Source organism: Manacus vitellinus, unplaced genomic scaffold (assembly GCF_001715985.3).
Source record: "Manacus vitellinus isolate BGI_N305 unplaced genomic scaffold, ASM171598v3 scaffold_15_pilon, whole genome shotgun sequence".
NCBI classification, from domain to species: domain Eukaryota; kingdom Metazoa; phylum Chordata; class Aves; order Passeriformes; family Pipridae; genus Manacus; species Manacus vitellinus.
The window spans coordinates 10,749,382-10,772,791 of record NW_021939122.1 but is presented as its reverse complement, the minus strand read 5'-3'; the positions used below and the strand labels follow the sequence as shown (position 1 = coordinate 10,772,791).

Sequence of the window (23,410 nt, the reverse complement as noted above, 5' to 3'; positions counted from 1 at the left end):
CTTTTATGACTCAAATGAATAAATACAAGCTATAAATTATGATGCTTCTATACTTTTTGCAATACATGCAGGATGGTAGGGAAGGATAGTTACTGCATTACTACTGATAGTTCAGATAATGCCTTTATTCCAAGGCTTCCTTTTCAAGTTTGGGTTTTTTTTCTTTTAAGGTAAATGTTTCCTTTTGCTTTTAAATTTATCCCATCTCTCTTTAAATCCAGAAGGAATTTAAGAAAACTAAAATCTAGAGAAAATACAGGTTTCTTCCATATTACTACTTCTGGTGAGGAAAAGGAAGGGCACTTTCATCACTTCGAGATTGTTTATGAAAGACTTAATTCCTTTAACACTGAGCTTAAATTTTTACTTATGATGTGTGTGTGTGTGTGTCTTCTAGGAAAGTGTATGCTTTTCTAATTTGTTGGGAAACTAGTGGCAGATATTGCAGTGTGCTAATGAGGGGTATAATACTCTGTCCATGGCCAGATACATGGAATGAAGATAATAAAACATGTCAGATGTCTAAGGAATGTTTGAGAATTTTTTTTAATATACTCTTGTTTTCCTTCCTCTGGCAAAACTATGCTTGGTGCAAGAGTAATAAGGAAGGGGTAGAAGCCTGCCAGGAAGTCAGTTCTGAATCCTCAATGCATTGTTGTCAAACTTGTCTGTATTTAGATTGCTTGAAATCTAACTCATGCCACTGCCATAAGATCCCCAGGCACTGTCATACCAAAGAGGACACAAAGAATGGCAGAACTCTGATGTTCCTGCATTGTTCAGAGATGCTGAGCTCTCCTGGCTTTGTGCCAGCAATTAGTTCTTTTCTTCTTTCCATCCTCACTGCTGGTAACATTTGAGACATGGGTTTTGTAGCCCAGGCAGATCAGGGAAAATGCAGATGTTCTGTGAACAGGTGCCTGTCGTATATTGAGGCCACACATTCATGTACTGAACATAAATAAGTAATTAGCAAGATCAGCGAACTTTTTGAACAGGTTTAATGCCCATTAATCTTACATCCTTTCTCTGAAATTTGTGTCCATGCCACTCTGACTCAGTAATGCTTTCTTCAAATGTTCATATTTTCTAATGAAAGCAGGGTGGTAGAACTTAGTTGTCTGTTACCTTTACTTTGTAGCAGGATAGGACCTTTTTCTGGTTTAATGAAATCATACATTTTTTTTTTTGTTCAATACTGCCTTTTTAAGATTTCAGTATAAAAATACACAAAAGCTACTAAGGCTTTAAAGCTCAGAGGTACTGCTTTAGACTATAGCTGATAAATATTTGCTGCATTTTTTCTTCTCTGAGAATTTCCATGTTTTGTTTTGTTTTTTTTTAAAAAAAAAACCAAAAACCTAGACAGGAGTCAAGATAAACATCTGGTTGATTTCAAGAGGTGCTGCAGGGGCACCAGCTCATATTTTCCACTCATTTTTTTTAACAGCTTTAATCCTTAGCATTCAGGCTTTCTATTAAGCAAGAAGTCTTTAACGTAACTAGGTAACTATTCTTCTGCTTGAAAATGCAGTTTTGTGTCCTGAACTAGTGAGTTTATCTTGAGCAGCACTAGAAAGTAGTCATTCTGGGCTGATTCTTTGAAGGTACAGATTGTGAAGATGCATGGCTGTAGACATATGTAATATTTTATTTCTGGGTGTGTAAATATGTTCAGCTGCAAGCATTACTGAATTGAATATAAAAACATGGTGCACAGTAAAGGCCTGATTGTTCATTCAGAAAACACAGGTGCCATGGAGCTCTGCATTCCTGCCAACCCCACTTGTATATGCTACAAGCACATGTCAAATGGTGTCACACAAATTAGTGTGATCATGCCATCAATTTGTGTCCCTCTGGGCCTCCCTAGAACCTTTTTATGTCCTTCAGCAGTTTATAGTGAAGAGGCTAGAAAGTGGAAGAAATGTCACCATAGCAGAACAAAGCCTCCACCCTTTTCCAGGCTGGTGTCCTTGTGGGCCATTTGGGAAGGAAGTGAGACTAAAAATGTACCAAAATTTAAGTTTGGCTCATTTCTTGGTGTAGTCTTAAAATAGTAGTATCTCATACTTAGCAAAAATAAAACATCCTGTAGATTTTACAAGAAAATGGTTACATATTTACATAAATGTCCTGAAAGTTTACAGTTATTATGCTGCTAAGAGAGTATACATAGTGACTGTATAAGGTCTTAGGTGTAGAAAGTTGTGGTTAACAGGAAGGAATTTGGGCTTGACGAATGTTTAAAGCTCAATATGGTTTTTCATCAAGAAACACCGTGGCTGCTTACTGCTGCTCTCTGTTTTGTGGGCAACCCTGCTCAAACCTTCATGTCAGTCATGTCTTACACATACGTTAAAGCTGGTTTGTTGGATTGATGCACTTTTGTAAAAAATGGTGGCAAAAGGCAAATCTAACACTGTAATGTCCCACAGAAGATTTTGCTAATGCATCTAATAGTTCAATTTCAATAGATTGCCTTTCAACCTGGGCAATTTCTTTTTAAAGAGGAAGTAAACACTTCTCTATTGTTCCCTTTTAAGAGCTGCTTTTAAAGATTTGGCTGGAGAACACAATCAATGTTTGAAGTGAAGTGGTAGGGCTTAGCTTCTGTGATTTAGGAGTTAGACACTTGCCTTCACATCAGGGATTAATACTGGTCTAAAATACTGATTTTTGTCAATAAATTTTAGTTGCCCACACTCCCAAATACCTCTGTATTTATACACTATTTCATATAAATAAATCGGAATGTCTACCTGTTCCATTTCACATTACTTACTAATAGATTTAGCAACTCTTCTAGAAATCTAATTACTTTTCACGTGACACATCTTGGGTTTTTGTGTATTTGCAAGTAGCCCCTGATGGTGTATTGATTACCATGGTAGAAATGTCAAAAGGAATAGATAGAATGAGATGGAAGACACTTGAACGTTTGATCTTCATGTGAATTATTTTGAATGATCAGAACTGTAGGGCTTTAATTCTCAGTAGACTTGTAGGGGACTGCTGCAACGTTTTCCCCTTCTGTAGCTGCAGGTAAGTTGCTCAGTTCTTGCACTAAATAACCTGTTCAATATTTTTGGAATGGGCTTCATTACTTGGTACTTTTGTTCATGGGTCTAGCTCTCCTTTCCATTTCTATACCTCTTAAAGGTCTGGTTGAATATATCTGTATGTGAAAACAAAAGATGAGATTGCATATTTCTTTCAGGAAACTTTTTGAAACCTTTCTTTTTGAAAGGCTATACCAGAATTAACAATGGTTCTTGTTCAGGTATTCTAAGACTTAAGTACGTTTTCTACAGAAACTCTCTTTGGCTTTTATTTTTTTTCCCCTAGATTTTTTTTTGGGGGGTAAATAAACTGACTTAATATAAAAGCTGTTTTACTTGAAGTGCTTCCTTTAAAAGAAATCTCTAATATTTGCAGACAGTCCTAGGGTCTCTGACCCCAATATTCCCCTAGTGGCCCGTGAGATCATGCAGCGAATGATCCGACAGTTTGCTGCTGAATATACCTCAAAAAATAGCTCTACTCAGGACTCCAGCCAGCCCAATAGCACAAAGAACCAAAGCCTGCTGAAAGCATCTCTGGTCGCCTCCTCTCCCACGGCTGCAACTGCTCAGAACCCTGTGCTCAGCAAACTGCTCATGGCTGACCAAGACTCACCTCTGGACCTTACTGTCAGAAAGTCTCAGTCAGAACCTAGTGAACAAGGTAGGACTCTTACCAGTGTCTTGCATCCTACAGCAATCCATTAATGGCATTCTTGTTGCAAATCCAGACAATTAGAAGGCTGTGCTTTTGCATAAAATGTAAAGTGGAAAAGCAGTAGATGTTTTTGCAGTAAAATAATGACTGCAAGAGAAGAAACTTTTTGAAAGAATGTAGGCCCATAGACATGAGTGATTCTTCTGAAGAAGGGCAAAGGGGATGGACATGCTCCAAACTCAGGATAAATGTGCTGTTCCTACTGGAAGCTCTAAAAAACAGTCTGCCAAAATAGACTCTATGCTTGCTGATAAGACAAGTTCATGTGGTCATGAAAACTATGATGTTGTCTCTTCTCTGAAGATCAGTACATACTCTAACTGAAGGGCTGATTTATTTTCTTTCTGGTCATGGTGTGAGAAGAGAATCTTTTAAAAGTCTGTGAGAAATTGCTTTGTGAAGGCTGTAAAAATGATACCCATGAACTGCACTAAACTTCCAGGTTTGTGCGCTTGGAAGAAATGTCTCTTTCCTACCTTAAAAATAGACTTGTTCTGCAGAGCACAGATTGAATAACTTGTAACAGTGTTTCAGAGCTTATTTTAATTCAAAAACCTTGCTTTCCATCAGAATTTTTTTTTTTTTGCTAGCAAATTCTGTGAGTGATGTAGTATGTGAACTTTTTTTTCCTGAAACTGTTGAACAGAGGTTATCTTAAGTGTATCCTACTGATAGGATTAATATTAGCCCCTTTACCCTTCTTTAGAGATGTTAGTGCCTGAAGTCCTTCTATCACAGTAGGTTGTCCATCTGCAAGTGGAAATGGTGCCTTAAGAAAAAAAAAAAAGCCTTTTGCTATCCCTTTATTCTTTGAACTTGAGGGCTAACTTTGTGTCCAACAATATGCAGCTTGGGCATCTGGCCATTGCACTTACAGCACTTACTGAAAGCTGTCATGACATTTCAGTTACAAACTGCAGTGGAGGGTCAAATGTTGTCTCTCTTGAAGTGAGGAGCTGTACAGTTAGCTGATAGGCATTTGTTGCTAGCTAACTTCATTATAAATGCATTTCATGAGCGTGTTTTGCATATATGTTTATAAATGTTAAATGTTCTCATTGTGAAACTTTGTGCTGAAAGAGAGGGAGAGAATCAATTTTACTTTTGTTCCTTTTTAATTAGAGGATGGTATGATGAAGAAAGCGTGTACATGAACTGTTCTTTAGCTACCATGCGATGGAAAAAGCTGTAAGATAATTTATAATGCTTGTAACACTTGTTATGGAATTAGAACATGTGCATATTGACTTATACAGTAATCTGTTTGCTGATGTAATTTTTGTTTCCAATTTACATTTAATGTAATTGGAAAGAGATTTTGCCAAGCTTGTTAATAAGAGATTTCAGAGGCTGTCATGAAAGACTGCTAGTGATGCTTTGTGTTACATTTTGTTCTAGTGGGTTGAGAGGAACCCAGCTAGTTGTAAACTTCTCTGTGGGGTATGAGGCTGGTCCTGCTTGGCCTCAAAGACTTGTAGGTGATACTGACCCCTCTGATGGAGGAAGCGTGGATGCAAGTGCCTGTGGCAGCAGCCTGTGCTGTTCAGTGTAGCCACTTGAAAAGGAGGTGCTACTTGATCCAGTCTCTCTATCTTGTGCCTGCATAAGTGTTGTTCAAAAAGAAGACTGAATTTTCTGCTTGCTTAAGTTTGGGTTATGGTGTGTTCCCAAATGCAGTGGGTGGAACAGCTTTCCGTAAGTTAATTCTAGTTCACTGTTTATCATGTTTTTTTCTCCATATGTCAAATGAGAACTCAGAGCAATCTGAAAGCCGTCTTACATTGTTCTTGTGCTGGGTGGTATTTACTTGATTAGATGGAATGAGCAATGAGCTCTGAAACGTCTTGACTTTACCTTGCCAACAGGTTTCATTTCTTTTTGCCTCGCAAATTCCTCGTTTCAAAGTTTCCAGGAACTTCAGATGGCTGGGCTGGGCTGCTTTTATGAAAATGCTGCCCTTATTAAAATGACCAGAATTTCAAGCTGCTTCAGTGCAGTAGGAGAAAGGCTTTTCTGGCAAAAAGCACTCCCTTTTCTGGTGCCTAGAAATGCAGAGTTTATGTAAGGGTTTGCAGAGGAACATGGGTGAATGTGAGGAAGTGCCATTAGAGAATGGAGGAAGGAGTCTAGCAGGAAAGACAATTTGGTATAAGGAAGAGAGGAAATAAAATGACACAATAGAGGGGGAGAGACAGCAGCTTTGCCAGTAAGGATCTGTTGGAGACATGGGGAAAAAAAGATGAAACTGGCTGCCAGGTGAGGAGGAATCTCACACCTGTGTGTTCACTTGAAAGTGAGTTTCCAATACAAAATTCCCAGTTAATTTTCCTACAAGAGATTTGGATTGAAAAAAAAGAATTCAAATAATGGCTTACAGCTCTCCTTCAAGGGGTAAAATATCTCAGGAATTTGAAGATTGTCTCATTTTTGGACCACTGAGAGTTAGTTATGCAATTGGCTCTGTTGTATCCTGAACTGTCATTTGTAGGTAATTTTTTAAGCTATGTCTCTTGTAACAGATGCACTTTTAATTTTGTTAATTTTTGTTGTGATTTCTGAAAGCTATGTTGAAGTCACATGTAAACCAAGTTGCAAACAAATCCGACCCTTATTTTGTTTAAAAATATAATAAAACAAAAAATGCTGTGTGCTAAATATGACTTTAGCTCAAAAGACTTGTTTTGTCTTTTCAGCTAAAGACAAGATCAGCATGGCTGATCCTGCTTCTTCAAACACTGAAGTCATTCTTTTGTCTCTACAGACGGTGTGCTTGATTTATCCACTAAGAAGAGTCCTTGTGCTGGCAGCACCTCTCTGAGTCACTCTCCAGGGTGCTCCAGTACTTCGGGAAATGGGTAAGAGAAAGCAACTTACTATGACCTCTTAAAACTGTTGTGGGTTTTTTTGTTTGTGTTTTTTTTTTTTTTAACTAAAAATGTGTGCTTACTTCCTGTTAATTTTAACTTACTTTAGGTGTTAACCCTTTGGAGTAATGTGTTTTTCGATTTGTACCTTTGGCAAATACCTTCACCCCACCTGCCAAATAAGAGTTGTTGCAAATTGAGACAGGTTTAACTTGCAGTTAAGAACACTAATATCTGTTATTTTGGCCAATTTGGTGCTTAGCCACAGACCTTTCTGTTACCTATTTCTTGGGTTTAGTGATAAATGATTTCCATGGAGATATAAGATCAGTTAAATGCATGAAGAGTCTTAGAGTCTTTGCAATATATTTAGACTTCATTTCACTTAGGGGAAAGTTAGCTAACAAGAAAGTTTATTTAAGGGTAACAATGATTTGGGTGATGAACCATGCTGAATTAGATTTAAATCACTGCATGATTTTTGTTAATATTTCCTAGCATAAACCAACAACTTTAAAAAGAGGAAAGGGTCTGGGGCAGGGAGTCTGGTAATTCAGAAGACTTTAAATATGGCTCTTGGGATTTGCAATTGTACTCTAGCACTGAACAAGTTTTTGTTTTTGTTTTTTTTAAATAATCACATACTCTTGCCTAATCAGTTCAAGGTGTGAAACTGTTAAATTAAAAAAAATCTTTAGGTTTCATATTTCTAATGGTCACCATTTGCATACATTTAGAAACCCTTTATTCTTAGTTAGGATTGAGTTAATTGTACTGGAGAGGCTGACTGGGAGTATGAGGGATTTTGGGTCCTGATGGGAGAATTTTATCTTGAAGCTCCTGTGAACAAGTAATTTTTTAGCGAAGTACAAAAACAGTGTATGGTTTAAAGGGCTATTTAATTGCTGGATTTAGCTTTATAATATAGCCTTTGAAAAACTTGAAAATCTAACAACCCACTACCACCACCAATCCCATGTACTGATAACAGCTGACTGAATTTTTGCATTTCTCTTTGGAAAAATATTACTGTCTCAGATTTCTCCCTTCAAGATTACTTTTCCATTTAATATTTCTATTAATAAAATACTTCAAAACGTGTTTGATACTTTTTCACAAGTCTTTAGCATAAGCCTTCTCCACTAGCTCTTCACTTTCAATTCTGGACAGGTTATTTCCAGCTTTATTTTCCTAGGAAGGCAGCAGAAGCCACTGGGGCTCTGTACTGTTTGTTCCCTTGTTTGTGGATCAAGTGAGGGCCAAAGTCCAACACACAGGGATAGCAGGGCCAGCATCTGGCACTGTCCTGCTCAGTTCTATGGGTCCAGAGAGGATGTGGCATACTGGCACCTGTGGTTACCTGTGCAGGTGTGTGGTACATGAGGTTGGCTGCAGTTTGTTTAGCATCAATGAAGTCAGGTGTAACCCTCTATTAACTGCCAGTATGACCATTATTTAGGTGTAGAATCACTGGTGCATGCTGTGATGCTGATACATGCTGTAGAAGGGGCAAAGAATGCACATTGCTTGAGAGGGTTCTCTGGAATTGCAAACTTTCACTCATTTTTCCGGATTTTGTTCTGAATCCTTGTGGACTCTTGTTATGCACTTCACCTATGACTTGTTGCATCCTGGAGAGAAGCGAGCAGCATATATATCAAGCACTGTGTATGTTACATGCCAGGTCCTTTCAGTGGATGTATTTTCTCTAAAGACTTTTTTCAATCCCAGTGTGATGTTAAAAATAATAATAATGTAGCTTTTCAGTAGTGCGTATGATATCCTTAAATAACGCTGACTTAGCCGGACGGCTTTACACCAATATAGTGTCCCAGAGCATTAAAATAGATTCTTTGTTAATCTGTGTGTTGAACATGGAGAAATTTGGAGGTGGATTTTGAGCCTTAGTTATTACAGGGGGCTAAGCAAGTAAAGCATTACAAAAGATGTGATTCTCTTCAGCAGTAGTACTTTGTTTCATAGAAAGAACTCTTGTGATGAAAGGAAAATGGTAAAAATACTTTTTTTTTGGGTGTTGTTAACCCTTGATCTGTATGACAGTTGGAAGTTAGATCTTTCTTTATATCAAATGAGAATCAGGGATGTGTATGTGCCGTTAGTTGTTAAGAGAGCAATTTGATAAGTCTAATGCAATGCAACGTTTTTCTTTGTGATCCACAGTATCTCAGCTTTCATATTTGGTGCTTAATGAAAGTCAGGCAATACCTTTGAGGCCTGCTAAGCTTTTTCTTTTATCCTGAGCAGCAATTCTTCAATATGATGTAAGCAAACACCATCCAGGGTTTCCACCTATGTGTAGATACTGCAGGTGGCAGTTATATTTGCATGTTGAATATGTTGCACTTTGGCTTACTCTTTTATTACTGTGCTTGTTTAGTGGTAACGTCACACCAGTAACACAGTTGTGTGTAGATCTATGGCGATTGATTACTACTTTGTAATTAAGGTGCGATTTTCAGACGCTTGCGCGAAGTCTTTTCTACTCCGAGAATTTGTGAACCCAACCAGAGACCAGCCAACAGGTTTCATTTTTTCTTTGCCCAAAAAGCTTCTCTTTTTTTGCGAACAAGTTTTAAAACTGACTGATGCTGAGACTTAAAAAAAAAAAAATAAAAATTAAAATAATAAAAAAAAATTTAGAGAAAAATAAATAACACAAAAAGTGATGTTACCCAAGCAAGGCCTTCTAATAAAGGAGTGGCCCCCTCACCCATCCCTCCCTACCTGTGCAAGTCCTGCTCACATCAGTTTCCTTCCATCCAATTAGGCGACCTGGGAGACCCAGCCAGCACCATCCAGAGGGACTACAGAGTGGTGATGGGGTACCTCCAAGAAGCTTGCAGGATGGAACCAGGGAAGGTTATGGCCACTCCACATCTCTTAAAGTACCGCTGGCTCGATCACTCCAGATTAGTGAAGAACTGCTGAGCAGAAACCAGTTTTCTACGGCTGCCAGCCATGGGCCATCTGGACTACAGAATCATGGACAGCACTTAATATTATCCAGGGAGGCTTCTTGGGCAAAACCACACTACGAATTCAATTTCAGCCGCATGAAATTCAGGGGAAATGGTGCACTCAGCAACATCAGTGACCTTCCTTTTCTTACAGAAAACTCTGCCTTTCAAAAAATGGCACTTCAAACTAAACAGGATGGGAAAAAGGACGTGAGCCATTCTTCTCCTGTGGATTTAAAGATACCACAAGTTCGAGGCATGGACCTTTCATGGGAGTCCCGCACTGGTGACCAGTACAGCTATAGCTCTTTGGTAATGGGTTCACAAACGGAGAGCGCGCTTAGCAAAAAGTTAAGGGCTATCCTTCCAAAACAAAATAGGAGAAGTTTGCTGGATGCTGGACCAGATTCCTGGGGCTCAGATGCTGAGCAGTCTACCTCTGGACAGCCATATCCCACCTCAGATCAAGAGGGAGATCCTGGCTCCAAGCAACCTAGGAAGAAAAGAGGGAGATACAGACAGTACAACAGCGAAATACTGGAGGAAGCAATCTCTGTAGTTATGAGCGGGAAAATGAGTGTTTCCAAAGCTCAGAGTATTTATGGGATCCCCCACAGTACACTGGAGTACAAAGTTAAAGAGAGGCTGGGCACTTTGAAAAACCCTCCAAAGAAAAAAATGAAATTAATGAGGTCGGAGGGGCAGGATGTTTCAGTAAAGATTGAATTAGATCCCCAGGGAGAAGCAGCACAAAGTGCGAATGAATTGAAAGATGAGTAGGGATGTTGTAGAGTGCCAATTACTTTGCAAACTGGGTGAGCACTACTGCATAGTTCAACCATCACTGAGCGCACCTGAGTCTCCTGTTTACTGCAATGCTCTTTCCTTTGCAGTTTAGCATAGACTTGTGTGAACACAGGTGAAAGATGTGCTCTGAATGTCACATTTGTAAATTTTTCTAGCCTGGTATGGTGCAGTTTCCCTCCTTCACCTGCCCACTCCCCTTTTTGTTCTTTTTCTTTTTTTTCTTTTTTTTTTTTTTGCCTTTTGCATGTTTCTCTGTAATAGAGAGTTGAGTTACCTCACAAAGAATGCAGATCTGTGGAAGTGGACATCTTGCCTGTAGAGCCTGCCTGAACTTCTGATGTTGGATTTTTCATGTCTGCCTTTATAGAAATAAGTCCACTTTGTTAAACTGATACTCTCCTAAAACCAGGCATTTTCCAAATGAGAATCAGACTGTCATTCTTCAAAAATGTTTCAGAAATTTTTCTTCTCCCTTATTTTTTTGATCCAATTGATTGAAAGATTTAAGCTAAATCAAATTGTTTAGGAATGGTACCTCTCTTGAACTCAGATTTGTTTATTAGATGGATAATCAATTGGGTCTAATTAGGCTCTCCACTGTTTTCTTTCTAAATTAACCGTACTTACCATTCACTGTCTGCTTAGTGCTCACCCGGAGGGGAGGGGAGGGGAGGGAAAACTTACATACACTACCTTCAGAATATGTCAGTTAATTATTTATAACACTACCTTCACTGTAATTTTATTTGGTATTTTTGAAGGGTGATATTTAGACTCACCTGCTTGAGGATGTAGCCTTATCTCACGGAAGACAAGCTTCTCACAGTCAGGAGCAGTCAGGGTACACTAAATGATGTATTAGGGTATGCCTCATTATACCAGAACTATGGTTCTTTGTGACCTTCATGCTTTTTACAGACTTGATTCTGAGTTTACTAAACTCTGTGGTTCCAACCGGTAGTTTAAATGGCTCTAATCTAGGGAAGGGGGATTTGTGTAATAAACTACTGTGATATTGCAAAAAAAGGAAAAAAAAAAAAGAAACTAAGAAAAAGCCCACAAAATGGTGATCTCAAACGTTACAACCTCAGTAGTCTGCCCAAATATCCACATTAGTGAAGGAGCTTGTTAATGTTCAGGGAAGAAGTAAAACACTGGTAGCCTGATCTAATTCAGGCTCTGCATCATATCTATCTGTAATACTGTCAGGGTCGAACACTCAATGAATGGGTGTTTCCTTTTTAAATATTACAGTTGCCAGTAGCAGGAATTAATTGAAGTCCTGCTTTTTTTGTTGTTGTTTTTATTTAATCTATTTTGATAGTGGTTTAGCACATGCTAGAATGAGCATTTAAACACCGTAAAAGCACTCCGTAAACCACAAATCTGTTGGTTTGTTGTTTTTTTTTTTCAATATGGTGATATCATTCTGATTATCTGGAGATCCAGGATAAGTTTTGTACAGAACTTTTATCTTTGATACTTTCTGCGGGAGTGGTCAGTAACTAAGTGGAGCTTACTGGACTTACCACAACATGACCAAATCGGAATTGCTGGTTCTTCAGGTAGAAGCAATTTGGTCTTAATCTGTGCAAAAGGTAGATAGAATTACCATTTTTTCCCCCCGATTTGCACAACCAAAAGAAGCATTGGAGTTTTTATGTGAGAACATTAAGTGATGTCAGTGACTGAAAACGGTTTCTCAAAGTTCATGGGAGGGTGGCCTAGGTAGCCCTAGGGATGCTGAATGACTTCTGAAACAGTTGATTATTCTATTAGCCTCTCCCCCTCCCCAGCAACTTCATATTTTCAAAGGTTAGGCACACCATTGCTGTTGTTTAAAATATGCACTGCTCATTCTTCAAACGGACTGGGCATTTGGCCCCAAGTATACTTTGTTTTTGTTTACTTAATATATTTTAGTCCTCAAAATCCTGGTTCCTTGTAGCTCTCTAGTTGTCATCTTGGCATTTAAAGCAGTTTAAGCTCAGTAGCAGTATATAAACTCTGCAATACGTTCCAGTTTAGCTGGTGATTGCAATAAAGGTGCAGTTTAAGGTGTGGTTTCATCTGCTTTGGAGGTTATGGTAGAAAGTTTGTTGCAAGTTTTTTTAAAAAAAAAGTTAACACAGTTTTACTGTTGAGAGAGGTTTAACCTTTTGCAGTTGTCTTTATTTAAGCAACATGAGTTGAGTTTTATAAAACTTGTCACTGTAGTGTACGTGGAGTGCTCATTTTACTAACCTAAATATTTTGTATGTGTATGTTTAAGTGGGTGACAATCGTGCAGCAGAAGAATGGTGTGCCTACCCTTTAATGCTGCAGTTTTAAAAGAGAATTTGTCTTGTCATTTCAGACTGTAGGCTAAGAATTGTAAATAGATAGTGAGAAGTTGAGTACTCTTTATTTGCTTTGGTTAGAAAGTGGATTTAAAAAAAAAAACCAACAACAAACCAAACGCGTAACTCTCAGTTTAAATGTCCTGAGACCTGAAGATTGTAATACTCATGACTGCAAAGCTTTCAAACACAACACTTGATCTGTGATAACTTAATATTCAGGTAATCTTTCTTTTTTCGAGAAGCTTTTGAACAACCATATTTCCTCCAAAGGTCTCTGTTTAAAAAGGAAAAAAAAGAAAAAGTGTAGATTATTTTTAAGCACTAATTGCATTACGTTGGTAACTGCAATATGAAATAGCCATTATTGTTTTGTGAAGCATGGTTGAGATTAGTTAGTGGTCCCTTTTTAAAATTTCATGAGCCTCTCAAAAAATAAAAACAAATTTAAAAAAAAGCTGCTGAATATTCAAAAGATATATATTTTACCTTATTGTAGGTTTTGTAAATTTAGTCTGTAATATTCAGGTGCACCTTTTAATGTTACCTTTTTGTTTCAAAGTCCCATCTAATGTATTTTCTCTGAGGTGATTCATCACATAAGACTAGTATCACTCTAAGTGCTGCAGTGATCACTAAGATTTTGTTTCATTTTTCACTACATATTTTTTGCAGGCGCTTTCAGTGTAGCTAACTAGTGGTATTTGGGATCATTTTAAATATATGATTGGAATTAATGTTTGTCCATTAGCATGCCTAATTTTCTGCTGACCAGCAGTTTGCATGGCCAGAATCCCTGGTTGACCATATTTTGGTGTGGGAAGGTGTGGTTCACTGCGGTCTTTGTAACAAAAGCCTTGTTTCTCATCTTATTTCTGGTAAGTGGATGCTTATGTTACTTGGATCACTTGGACAGGAGAAAGGTTTAAAATCTTTCGCCTGCTGCTCTTCTGAGATCGCATTAACGTGTAACATAGACAAACTGCAACCCTGTAAAAATCGAGACGTTGTTAGGAGGAGACCTTTCGGGTATTTTTTGTCACTAGTTTTCTCTTATTCCCGAGAATGTCCATCCGATGTAGTTATTGGACTTAACAGTATTGTTGTGTACTACGTTGATGTAGCTGAAAAAGCCTGACAGCAAGAAACTGTGAATTATATTTGTGGCAGTCTCTGAAAACTAGTTTTTCAGTCCAAGTACCATGAAGGAGAATCCCTCTCCCCTACCCCATCCTAGAAAAGTAATTTTATATTTTGTGTGTATAAAGTTTTAAGAATCGAAGTTTCATATTGTACTGAAGTTTAGGTGTCGCTTGGTAAATCTTTGCTGCAGCATATAATTGAAGATGAGTAAGGCTTAGTGTGGTAGGGGTCCTGGTGTGGAGTTAATTATCGTACAGTTCTGGTGAGAAAGCCCAACATGTATGAAATGTGTCCTTTTTTTTTTTTTTTTCTTTGGACTTGTAAGATGTAAAAGTGCTTTTTTAGAACTCTGACCTATTACAAACTATTACCTCACTTTCAGCCAGCTGGATCCTCATTCCACAGTGTTGTAGGCATTATTGTGGCCGTAACGCTTGAGTACAGCTATAGAGTTGAACGTCTGCAGTTAGGTATTGTAGGGACACGTTTCTGGACTTGTTTTTATTTCTGTCTAAAGATAATTTATTTTCCAGTCATTCCCTGATTTTTTTTCTGAAGGTTCAAGACAGTTTCCTTTAGAATTTCTCATTTTATCCCTTTTGCACAGGAGAAGTTGCTGCATAAGCAATACAGGTATGCCTTTACTTTCTTCTTGTTGCAGAACTTGTAACTTGCTGCTTGCATTACCAACCCTATTGCTAGATCTGAAGTCGAACTCTGAATTTTCATGGCTGTTGGAGAAAAAACAATTTTTAACAATGCAGGGGTACCGGTAGGATAGTGCCTCTAGTAAGGGAACACATTCAGCTTCTGTGTTCTCACACAACTCCTATACCACCTTTTTTGTAGAACTTTCCAGTGCTCGGGGATATTCCTAAACACGGGAGGTAACTGCATGTGTGTTTAGACTGGGTAAGAGCAGACAAGGAACAGTCTGTGCTTTGTCTTGTGGCAGGCCGACATTTTCATATAAATATTTCTTTCATGAGTATCTGGGAGTACATTGCCTTCCCCTGAAAATTCACGGGAGCTGGCAAAGGGATTCAGGGGCTTTAGGGTTGAGTAAGCTTTGTTGAACAACTTTTTAGTTCTGATTGAATTGCTTTTTTATCTGCAACGATTGTTATACAGGCAAAACTAGAATTGCCATGTGTTTCTTTCCAGTTTACTTTCAAGTAATGTCCTTGAGTCTTAGGAGAAGAACACAGTGTCCAAGGAGTGAAGGGAGCACTCTGCTGGTCCCTTTTTCTCAAAAACAGTGTGGCTGCATCTGTAATGTAAAGGCCTCTTTCTTCAGTGAAGACAAAATTTGAACTCCTAAGTGTAAGAATGCGTACATTTGTTGCAGTCCAAACTCTTATGAAGGCAAAATTATTAACCTGTACTGAAAGCTTTGTCACAATATTTTAAATAGCTTAAATTCTCTGCCAAATGTTAGAAGTAGAATGGAAAGTGTTGTTTCCCTCATTTTCATGAGGATCAGAAACATCGAGGTATTCCCCACAAATGTTTCAGAAACTAAATATAATTTCAGTCTAGGTCAATGTTGCTTTTTTCTAGGCACCAGTAGATAATGTTGACTAATATTGGTTTTAAAAGCTGTGCTAAAAGAAAAATAGTTTTGAGACTAGTTTTAGTACTATAAAGGTTTCTACTTGATCTTGAATTATATTGAATTATATTGAAATCAGAACCTTCAGAAACCTGAAAAGCTGCACTGCTACATATATGCAGTTCTGATGGATGCATCAAATAAAATAGTGACTACAGTAACTCATTTCAAATCATCCAGTGTATAAACACAATGCACTGTGATGATCACTAGGCAGAGAGATATTACAAACTCAAAATAATCCGTAGATCCACTTCAAGTATACTCAGAAAAAACTGTTAAATAGTTACAACATTCCACTGTCCATCCCTCTCCTTCTCTCCTGTTCTTACTTTGACTGGGGCCAAGTCTCTATACCAGTATTACAGCAGGAGTTTTGGACCTCATGTCCTACTGAATTATGCTTATATTCAGGTATTGTCATAAACCCCTTCATATTCAGAGAGCTTTATTTAATCCTCACAAAAATCTCTTAGCCCAGTCACAAAATCAATTTTCCTGGGTGACGTACTAGGAAGGAGGATTTTTTTCGGTCTGTCCAGGGCATTTCATTTACCTTCTTGAAAACAAACATCCCTGCCCCTCTTGTCTCTGCTGAATTGGTAAGTATAATTTAGAAGGACTCAAGATGATAACTCTACCTTATGGAACAGGGATTAGGACAAAGCCTTCATTCTGACTGGAGCAGAAAAAGCTGTCAGAAAAAATTTCTATAGTCATCACCTAGTACAGTTTAACTTAATGTTTTTTTCCTACACGGAAATAATGAGGACACCACTACAGATACTAATACAGTTTATCAACTACTTGGTGCTACATTTCTCAAATACTTTTGCAGGTAATTTTTTTTATGCCTGCGCTGAAAGCATGTAAACTTTACTGTCACTATAAAAAAGCACTTGTCTGACCTATTCTAAAGTACCAGAAAAGGGATAAATAACTGCAGCACTTTTTCTGTTACAATGCCAGAGTCTTAATTAAATCTGGTCTTCAGGTTATGAGATATTTGAAACGTACAATCTAGGATCATTAATGGCTTTTCAGGTCAGATCACAAGGTCTCTTAGGATATTAATCTGTCTTTTAAAGACTAGTACAACAAAATGTTCTGGAGTTCAGGCAGGGGATGTATATATACATGCCTGGTATTTTTAACTAATCATTTCAATAGGCCATTTCAGGGCTTGACATTTGGAATCTGGGATGATGGGTAGGGAAAGGGAAGTTTCCCAAACTGAAAAATCTTTTGGACCATTGTTTAATGTTCAGTTTGAAAACTATATCACAAGAAAATGGGTAGGGATTCTTGCTCCCTTATGCCTTCAGGGAATGAGTAGTATTTAGAATCTCTGGCTGAAATTCAAGCCTTTTTACCATGTAAATTTTTAATATAAACTCATTGACACGCTTTTTACATCTGAGGACTGAAAATGGATCTTAATGTTTAAGTTGTGGAATGGTTTATTTCTTAAATGAAGGGGGAACATTTAAAAAAAATAGATTAGAATACCAGCATTAGTGAGCTTAAGGAATTTTAGTATGTAATAGCAAAGTATAGCAAAGTATTTGATTAAAAAAATTAATCTTGAATTGCTAGTCTGTAACTAGGTGCATTCTAATTTAGCAGGTGAATATTCTTTACTTATCGATATATGATGGGCTTTTTGCAAATAGAAACCTTTATCTGAGTCCCACGTGTTGCTTGTACTGATGGGATGTATGCTTACAGCAGCTTACTGCTGCTTTAAAATGTATAAAATGTTTTGAGTGTTTGCTCATAACTCTTTTTAACCTCCACTTGTTAAATTGTCAGACATTGGTATTTTATCAGTCCGCAATGTAAGTTTAAACTAATGTTCTTAGGAATCCAACTTGTACACACACTGTTTAAAAACCCTCAGGGACAGTTTACACACTATCCTCACTCAATTCAGGTACTTGTACTCTCTTCTTAAACCTAGCAGTGACTTGTATTTTGTTTTGCTTTTCTTTTGACGTGCTGATAGCACATCCTTGATGAATGTCAACTTAAAACTCAGTTCAGGTATCCAGGTATAACTCAGCCAAACAGATTTTAAAGCTGCATATTTACTCTCCAGCACACAGTGCCTCAGACACTTATAGTGGCATTCTGTATATTCAGTTATTACTACTGAGCAGATCGCGGTGGGGGTTCCTGGTATGTATTGTAAGAAATTCCTATGTATATTATATAATATGTATTATATTATATACATATATAGTATATATGTTATCTTAAACTTATATATTTTAAAATGCCACTACTAGCCAGCGCAGCTAAAAGTGAAATACATTCCCAGCTGCTTCTGTGAACAGCAGAGGCAGCTTCTTAACGTGGCTCTTGCTTCTCTCTCACCATAACTACTTCTAACCTCAAGCACGGGTCCTTGGCTGTCTGACCTCTACACTCTAGTTATGCAATGTCCTTAGAGAATTCTGTGCACTGGCCACTGTGATGGAAACCAATGGGCCGGGAGTGCTTTGAGTTTATTAGTAATTGTTCTGCCAAAGTTGGTGTTTGTATGACAAGCGTGTAAACCTGTCATATAATCAGCAGAGGTCCAGGTCAGTCACGGTGTCTGTAACCGCTTCCACCTCCTCGGTAGGGCCAGACCTCGGCAGGGGCCTCCTGTCCAACGCTGAGCGCTGATTCACACCGGCAGTGCCAGGCCTCGGTGCTGCGCTCGCCCGGAGGCCAAACCAGAACTAAATCTGCTGGTCTGCCCTCACAGTGATCTGTTGGCAGTCGCAAGTCAGCAACACCTCTGCTTTATTATTTGACACTTTACAGCTAAAAAGTCTTCTCTTTCTATTTATGTAACCCATAGTCTTTGAAGAGTATGGAAAATGGCATTTCTCTCTGACCTCTAGAAGTTCAAGTGTCATGGGAAAAAAAAACAGGAACCCCCCCTTTACTCTTATGGACCTCATTTCAATATACTGTTTACAGTTTGACGGAATTGTATAATTTAATATTTCTCTTGTACTGTAGTTTATATTTATTTACAGATTTTTTTTGTACTGTGTGATTTGAATTTTTTGTTCCTTGCTATGATCAATGTTTTATGTAGTAGAGCACTTATGATCACAAATTAAGGTTTTTGGTTTGATTGCACTACATTAATTTTTTTAATGCAGTTCTGATTTTTTGACTGGACTAAATAAGCTGTGTCTTAATGTATGTGATAAGTACTTTTAAATTTTTATTTCATGTGGTCCAATTTATTTTTTGCATTGTATGTCAAAGCGCTAATTCTCTTGTTGTGCATGTGTAAGATTTAATGGCTCCATTGTATTATTTGACCATGTCATTTTGGAAACACATTCCCAGCTGTAACGTTGTGTATGGTAGTTTTCACTGGATGCTAGACTTTTCAAAACCACTATTCTTCTAATAAATTTTGTTGTGAAAAACTTTAAGGGGTTCCAATTCTGTTGTTTCTAGCGTGCTTCGTAAATGCTCGCACTAATCACCCAAGGGTATGAAATGCAGACTATCACAACTGGGGAGAAGCAGGGGAGGAAGTGAAAATAGAAGGTAAAGCAATTTCTGGTTGAAGGATCTGGAATCTCTCTCCTCCATTGGGCTCTTGTCCTAAATAAGATTGGCAATAAAGCTGCTTTAGCAGCTGGGTAGGGAATACATGTGAAAACTGAAACTCTGTCTCATGGCAGCCCAGTCTCATGAACTCCTGTACTCTAATTTGTGCTTCCCTGCTGGCCACCTTAATTTCTTTAATGGTAAATAATTTATTCAGTGAAGAAGGAACAGTCTCTCAGGAGGGAAAATAAAAGGTGATGTAGGCTTGTTCACTGAGTGCTTAGTAATGAGCCAAGGTAGGCAGGGTGGTGATGGAAGCGTGGCTGGAGCCCTGGGCGCTGCCCCTGCGGGTCGGTTCGACGTGGGGTTGGCAGCGAGCAGTGCTCTGCTTTGGGCAACTGGGTTGTAGATGCTGGAGCAGACACAACCAGGCTCAGGGAGGTTGCTTAGCTGCTCGCTAAAGCACTGCTGTTGCTTATATTTTCTCTGCAGCTTTACTTTCTTTGCTCTCCCTCCACAGAGGGGGCAGGCACCCAGCTCCCAGTTAGCACAGGGAGAGCTCCAGCAACTCCATCCTGCTGTCCCCCTGCGCAGGGGCAGCAGGCCAACCCAGCGGTGACACCGTGCTGCAGCTGGCCCCTCTCTCAGACCTGTGTTTACTTTCTTGTGACTGTACTTTGGGTTGCACTACTTTTGATGTTATGCATTATTGATACCGAAATGCTGAATACTAAAAAGTAGGTTACAGTAAGTGGTGTATAATGGAACCCATGTGAGTTTAGGCATATCTGCTGCCCTTTGTGTTCAGTCCTAGTTTGATTTTGAAAGTGATGCATAGGGATTTCCTGGCTTTAGGAAAATTTATAATGCTTTACAATGTCTAGCTCAGGTTTCTTTTCTTATGAGAAATTGACTTTCTTTGCTTTTGCTATTGAAAAGTAGCTAATTTAGGGTTTGCAATTTTCAGTGCCTTATTTTAAAGGTCCTTAAATAACTGTTACACTACAAACTAACTATTGTATTCCTTGTATACTAATACTGGTATTGAAAACAAAAAGCAAAATGCTAATTGGGTGTTGTCATTGGTTTAGCTTTACCAGGTAAATCTCTTTTAAATAAAAAACTTGGTTTAACTAGAGATTCCATCTTACACTTATTCAGGAATAGTGAATCTTCATGAGTAAATAGCTTGAAAGCCTTGTGCAGTAAACTATCATTTATCGTATTTTTTTCTCTATATCTGAATACATCTGTCAAATCTATGAAAATAGCCTTTGAAAGTGATGCATCATATTCCCATCTGCCATTCTTTAGGATGCATTACACTCTGCAGGCTTGTCCCAGAACATTTTTAATCAACGCTTTAGTCCTGCGATTATCACAAATACCAAGTTTTTCTGCTTTTCCTGAAGGACTTGCTGATGGTCTCACACTGTTAAGCTGAAATTGTTCAGACTTAAAGGAATACAGTCTTGATTTCATAGAATCAACCGGGTTGGAAAAGACCTCTGAGATCATCAAGTCCAACCCTTGATCCAACACCACCCTGGTTACCAGACCATGGCACTAAGTGCCACATCCAGTCTCATCTTAAAAACCTCCAGGGACAGTGAATCCATCACCTCCCTGGGCAGCCCATTCCAATGTCTGAAATTTCTTCTTTTAAAGCTTTTTCCTGTACCATGATGAGAGTACACAAGATGTTGCACCCAGACCCAGTAAGAAGCATCCAACCTGCTGTGTTTTAAAAGTAGAAAAGAAACACAATTAACCCTGTTAGGCAGATTTAAAACTTGCCTGTTAATTTACTTCAGCTTGTTTGGACTCAGGAAGGGTTTGGAGCTACTCTGTTATTGGAAGAGGCAGCTGCTTCTTTCGAACCTGCAGGAGCATCTCTGGTCACCTGAAGTAGCAGATTCTTTATGGAGTAGCAGTTGACTGTAACCCCTCATACGCCTGGGTCACTTGCTACAATGCAGATACTCCAGCAGATGTGAAATGAGAGGCTCTGCTCATTGGTCCCTTATGGAAGCATGAGCTGCTGGGAGAGGGAAGAGCAGGAAGCTTCAGATGTTGGGATTAAAACTAGATCTGAAAGTAGGCAACTCCCTGAGCTCAGCATGAAGAATCTGAAAGTTGAAAATCATCTTAAGTTTTGTGAGTGAAGCTGGTTTAGTTAAGGAAATTCCTGAGCATCACACTTTCATCTTCCTGTACAGCCGAAGCCAAGACCTTGTGTCTCCCCAGAGTCAAGCTGCAGCAGTGCAGTAAGGCGGATCACCAGGGGCTTTCCTGCCTGATCGCGCTGAGCTCTCTAATTTCCTAGCGGCATGACAAAAGTGGGTCTGGGGGAGGGGGAGGATTTAAATCCTGATTTGGGAAAATACTTCAGCAAATCGCTATTTTCTTAATCTGCAAACCCTGCTCTGGCAGATGCCCAGCCAAGGGTACTGGCTGAATGCTGGTTTTAAGTGGAAGTGAATAGCAGGTTCTTGGACCTGTTTAGGAATGTGATTCATGTACAGAGAAACGGAGGTACAGAACCAAAAGCAATTTCAAAAAACTGAGCTTTAAGTGTCAGGGCAAATCTAGAATTATGGACTTTGATACAATGAAGATGGCAAAAAGATTAAAATGAAAGTTGATCTTTTAAATGTAGTTATTCTTGAGACACTTTAATAAATGTTACAATGCTGGAAGGACCCCAAATAACATCGTGTGAGTGTTGTTTCCCCGATCTGGTGCATTTAATGCAGATTCTGTAACTTAAAATCCAGGATGTTCTCAGTTGCCTAGTAGGAAATTCAGAAGAAATCTGAATTACTTCACACTTATGAATTAATTAAGTTCCTTCTTGCCCACCTCCCTGAAAACCTCAAACAACACAACCTTTAAAAGGTCTCTTTTGGTATCATGAAGAGAGAGAACAAAACAGTTACATCTTGTTTTTACAGGTCACTTTGAACGTATCAAAATTTACAGGTCGCATTTGAAATAAAACTTCTAAAAATCTTCTTGTGCCGCCTCCTCCTCTGCAGGTGTCTCACAGCTCTGCAGGAGGTCTGTTCCCTACACACTTGACTAAAAGGCAGATTTTTGTCTGAGATGGCTACAGCTCAGATTTCCAGGAATTGTTTAAAAGCTCGGCTAAAATTAGAAACGCTTAAACTATACTTCAGAGCATAGTAATATAAGCACTGATGCCTGAAAATGCAAAGATTGCCAGAATGAAAATACAGCTGCATCTCCCTAAGGAACTGACCGGAGTCCTGGGCTGTAACCCACCCAGCACCCACAGTAACACCATGAGGGATGGGGCAGAGGCTTCAGCTGTCGCCTGTGCCAGAGCCTGTGGTGGGTCCTGCTGCACATGGCTCCTGCCCTGTCTCCCTGGCTGTGGTTGGCAGGGCTGGCTCAGTCACAGCTCACTTGCCTACCTTTGCCAGGCTCCTGCTCCAGGTGCAGATCAGCCAGCCGTGTGCTGACAGGAGTGGTTTTTCTGTACAGGATTATCAGCAAACTGCCTGTAAAAATTACAGTGCTAAATACATGGTTTTATTACACCTACTAAGGTTTGGGATTTTTTTTTTTCTGTTGTGCAGCAAGATCCCATTGTCCTGCGTCCCAGATCCTCCTGCCCAGCTAATAAAACATAGGGCTTGCTTAACTCGTTTTGGAATGACATTCCTAACTTTGAAAGGGGCTTTTATGGTTTCCTTTCTTAAAGCCAAGCCTTTGACTGTGCTTTCTTCTCCCTAAGCTTTAGAGGAAGGCCCTGACATTAATTGTCAATAGTTGCTCTGGGTCTGCAGGGAAAACCTGACACTAGGAGAAGCTGAACAGCTTCCCTGCACATGTGAAGGGGTTTTCATACACACAGCCAATATCTGTGCTGTAATCTAAGCCTGAGGTGTTTGCTTAGAGGATCCACTAGTTTCTGCCACATTCCCCTTTCAGGTGAAGGTGGTGGTATAGTTTTTTATGTTTTCAGATGTGCTGTAGTCACACTTGGCATCTCCCTCAGATTCCTTTCAGGCCTTTAAGGCAAATAGCTGTGTGTGAGGTGTTAGCAGTGGTTTAAAACAAACGATTTGACTTCGGAAAGGAGACTGTAAAAAAAGACCCCATAGGATCCTGGGTTTGCATAAGAAGCTGTCATAGCAAATTTACTCTCTTTGTACAGAAATACATGTTTCCTTCTGATTAGTAGCTGATTGAACATCAGCTCAAGGTGTGAAAGCTAAACAAGCTTACTCGGTACCTGAAGTGTGTTTGCTAATAACGAAGTTCTGGTCAAACCGTGGTGGCATCTGCCTGACCTCGCTA

General features: G+C 38.9%; 1 protein-coding gene across 3 annotated transcripts in view; it reads left to right on the top strand.

The window, feature by feature from the left end:
• The window catches only part of LCOR (ligand dependent nuclear receptor corepressor), a 51,159-nt gene that overhangs the window by 10,664 nt on the left and 17,085 nt on the right, over positions 1-23,410 (top strand). For 2 of the 3 annotated variants that reach the window (XM_018069232.2, XM_025894777.1), the window contains 2 exons: positions 3,439-3,726; positions 6,542-6,635. In XM_018069232.2, the coding sequence (XP_017924721.1) occupies positions 3,489-3,726; positions 6,542-6,635 (332 nt within the window). In that variant the 5' untranslated portion in view covers positions 3,439-3,488. Of the gene's footprint in view, positions 1-3,438; positions 3,727-6,541; positions 6,636-9,432; positions 18,964-23,410 lie in introns of those variants that run through there. The other variant, XM_029958483.1, reaches the window with a different exon arrangement.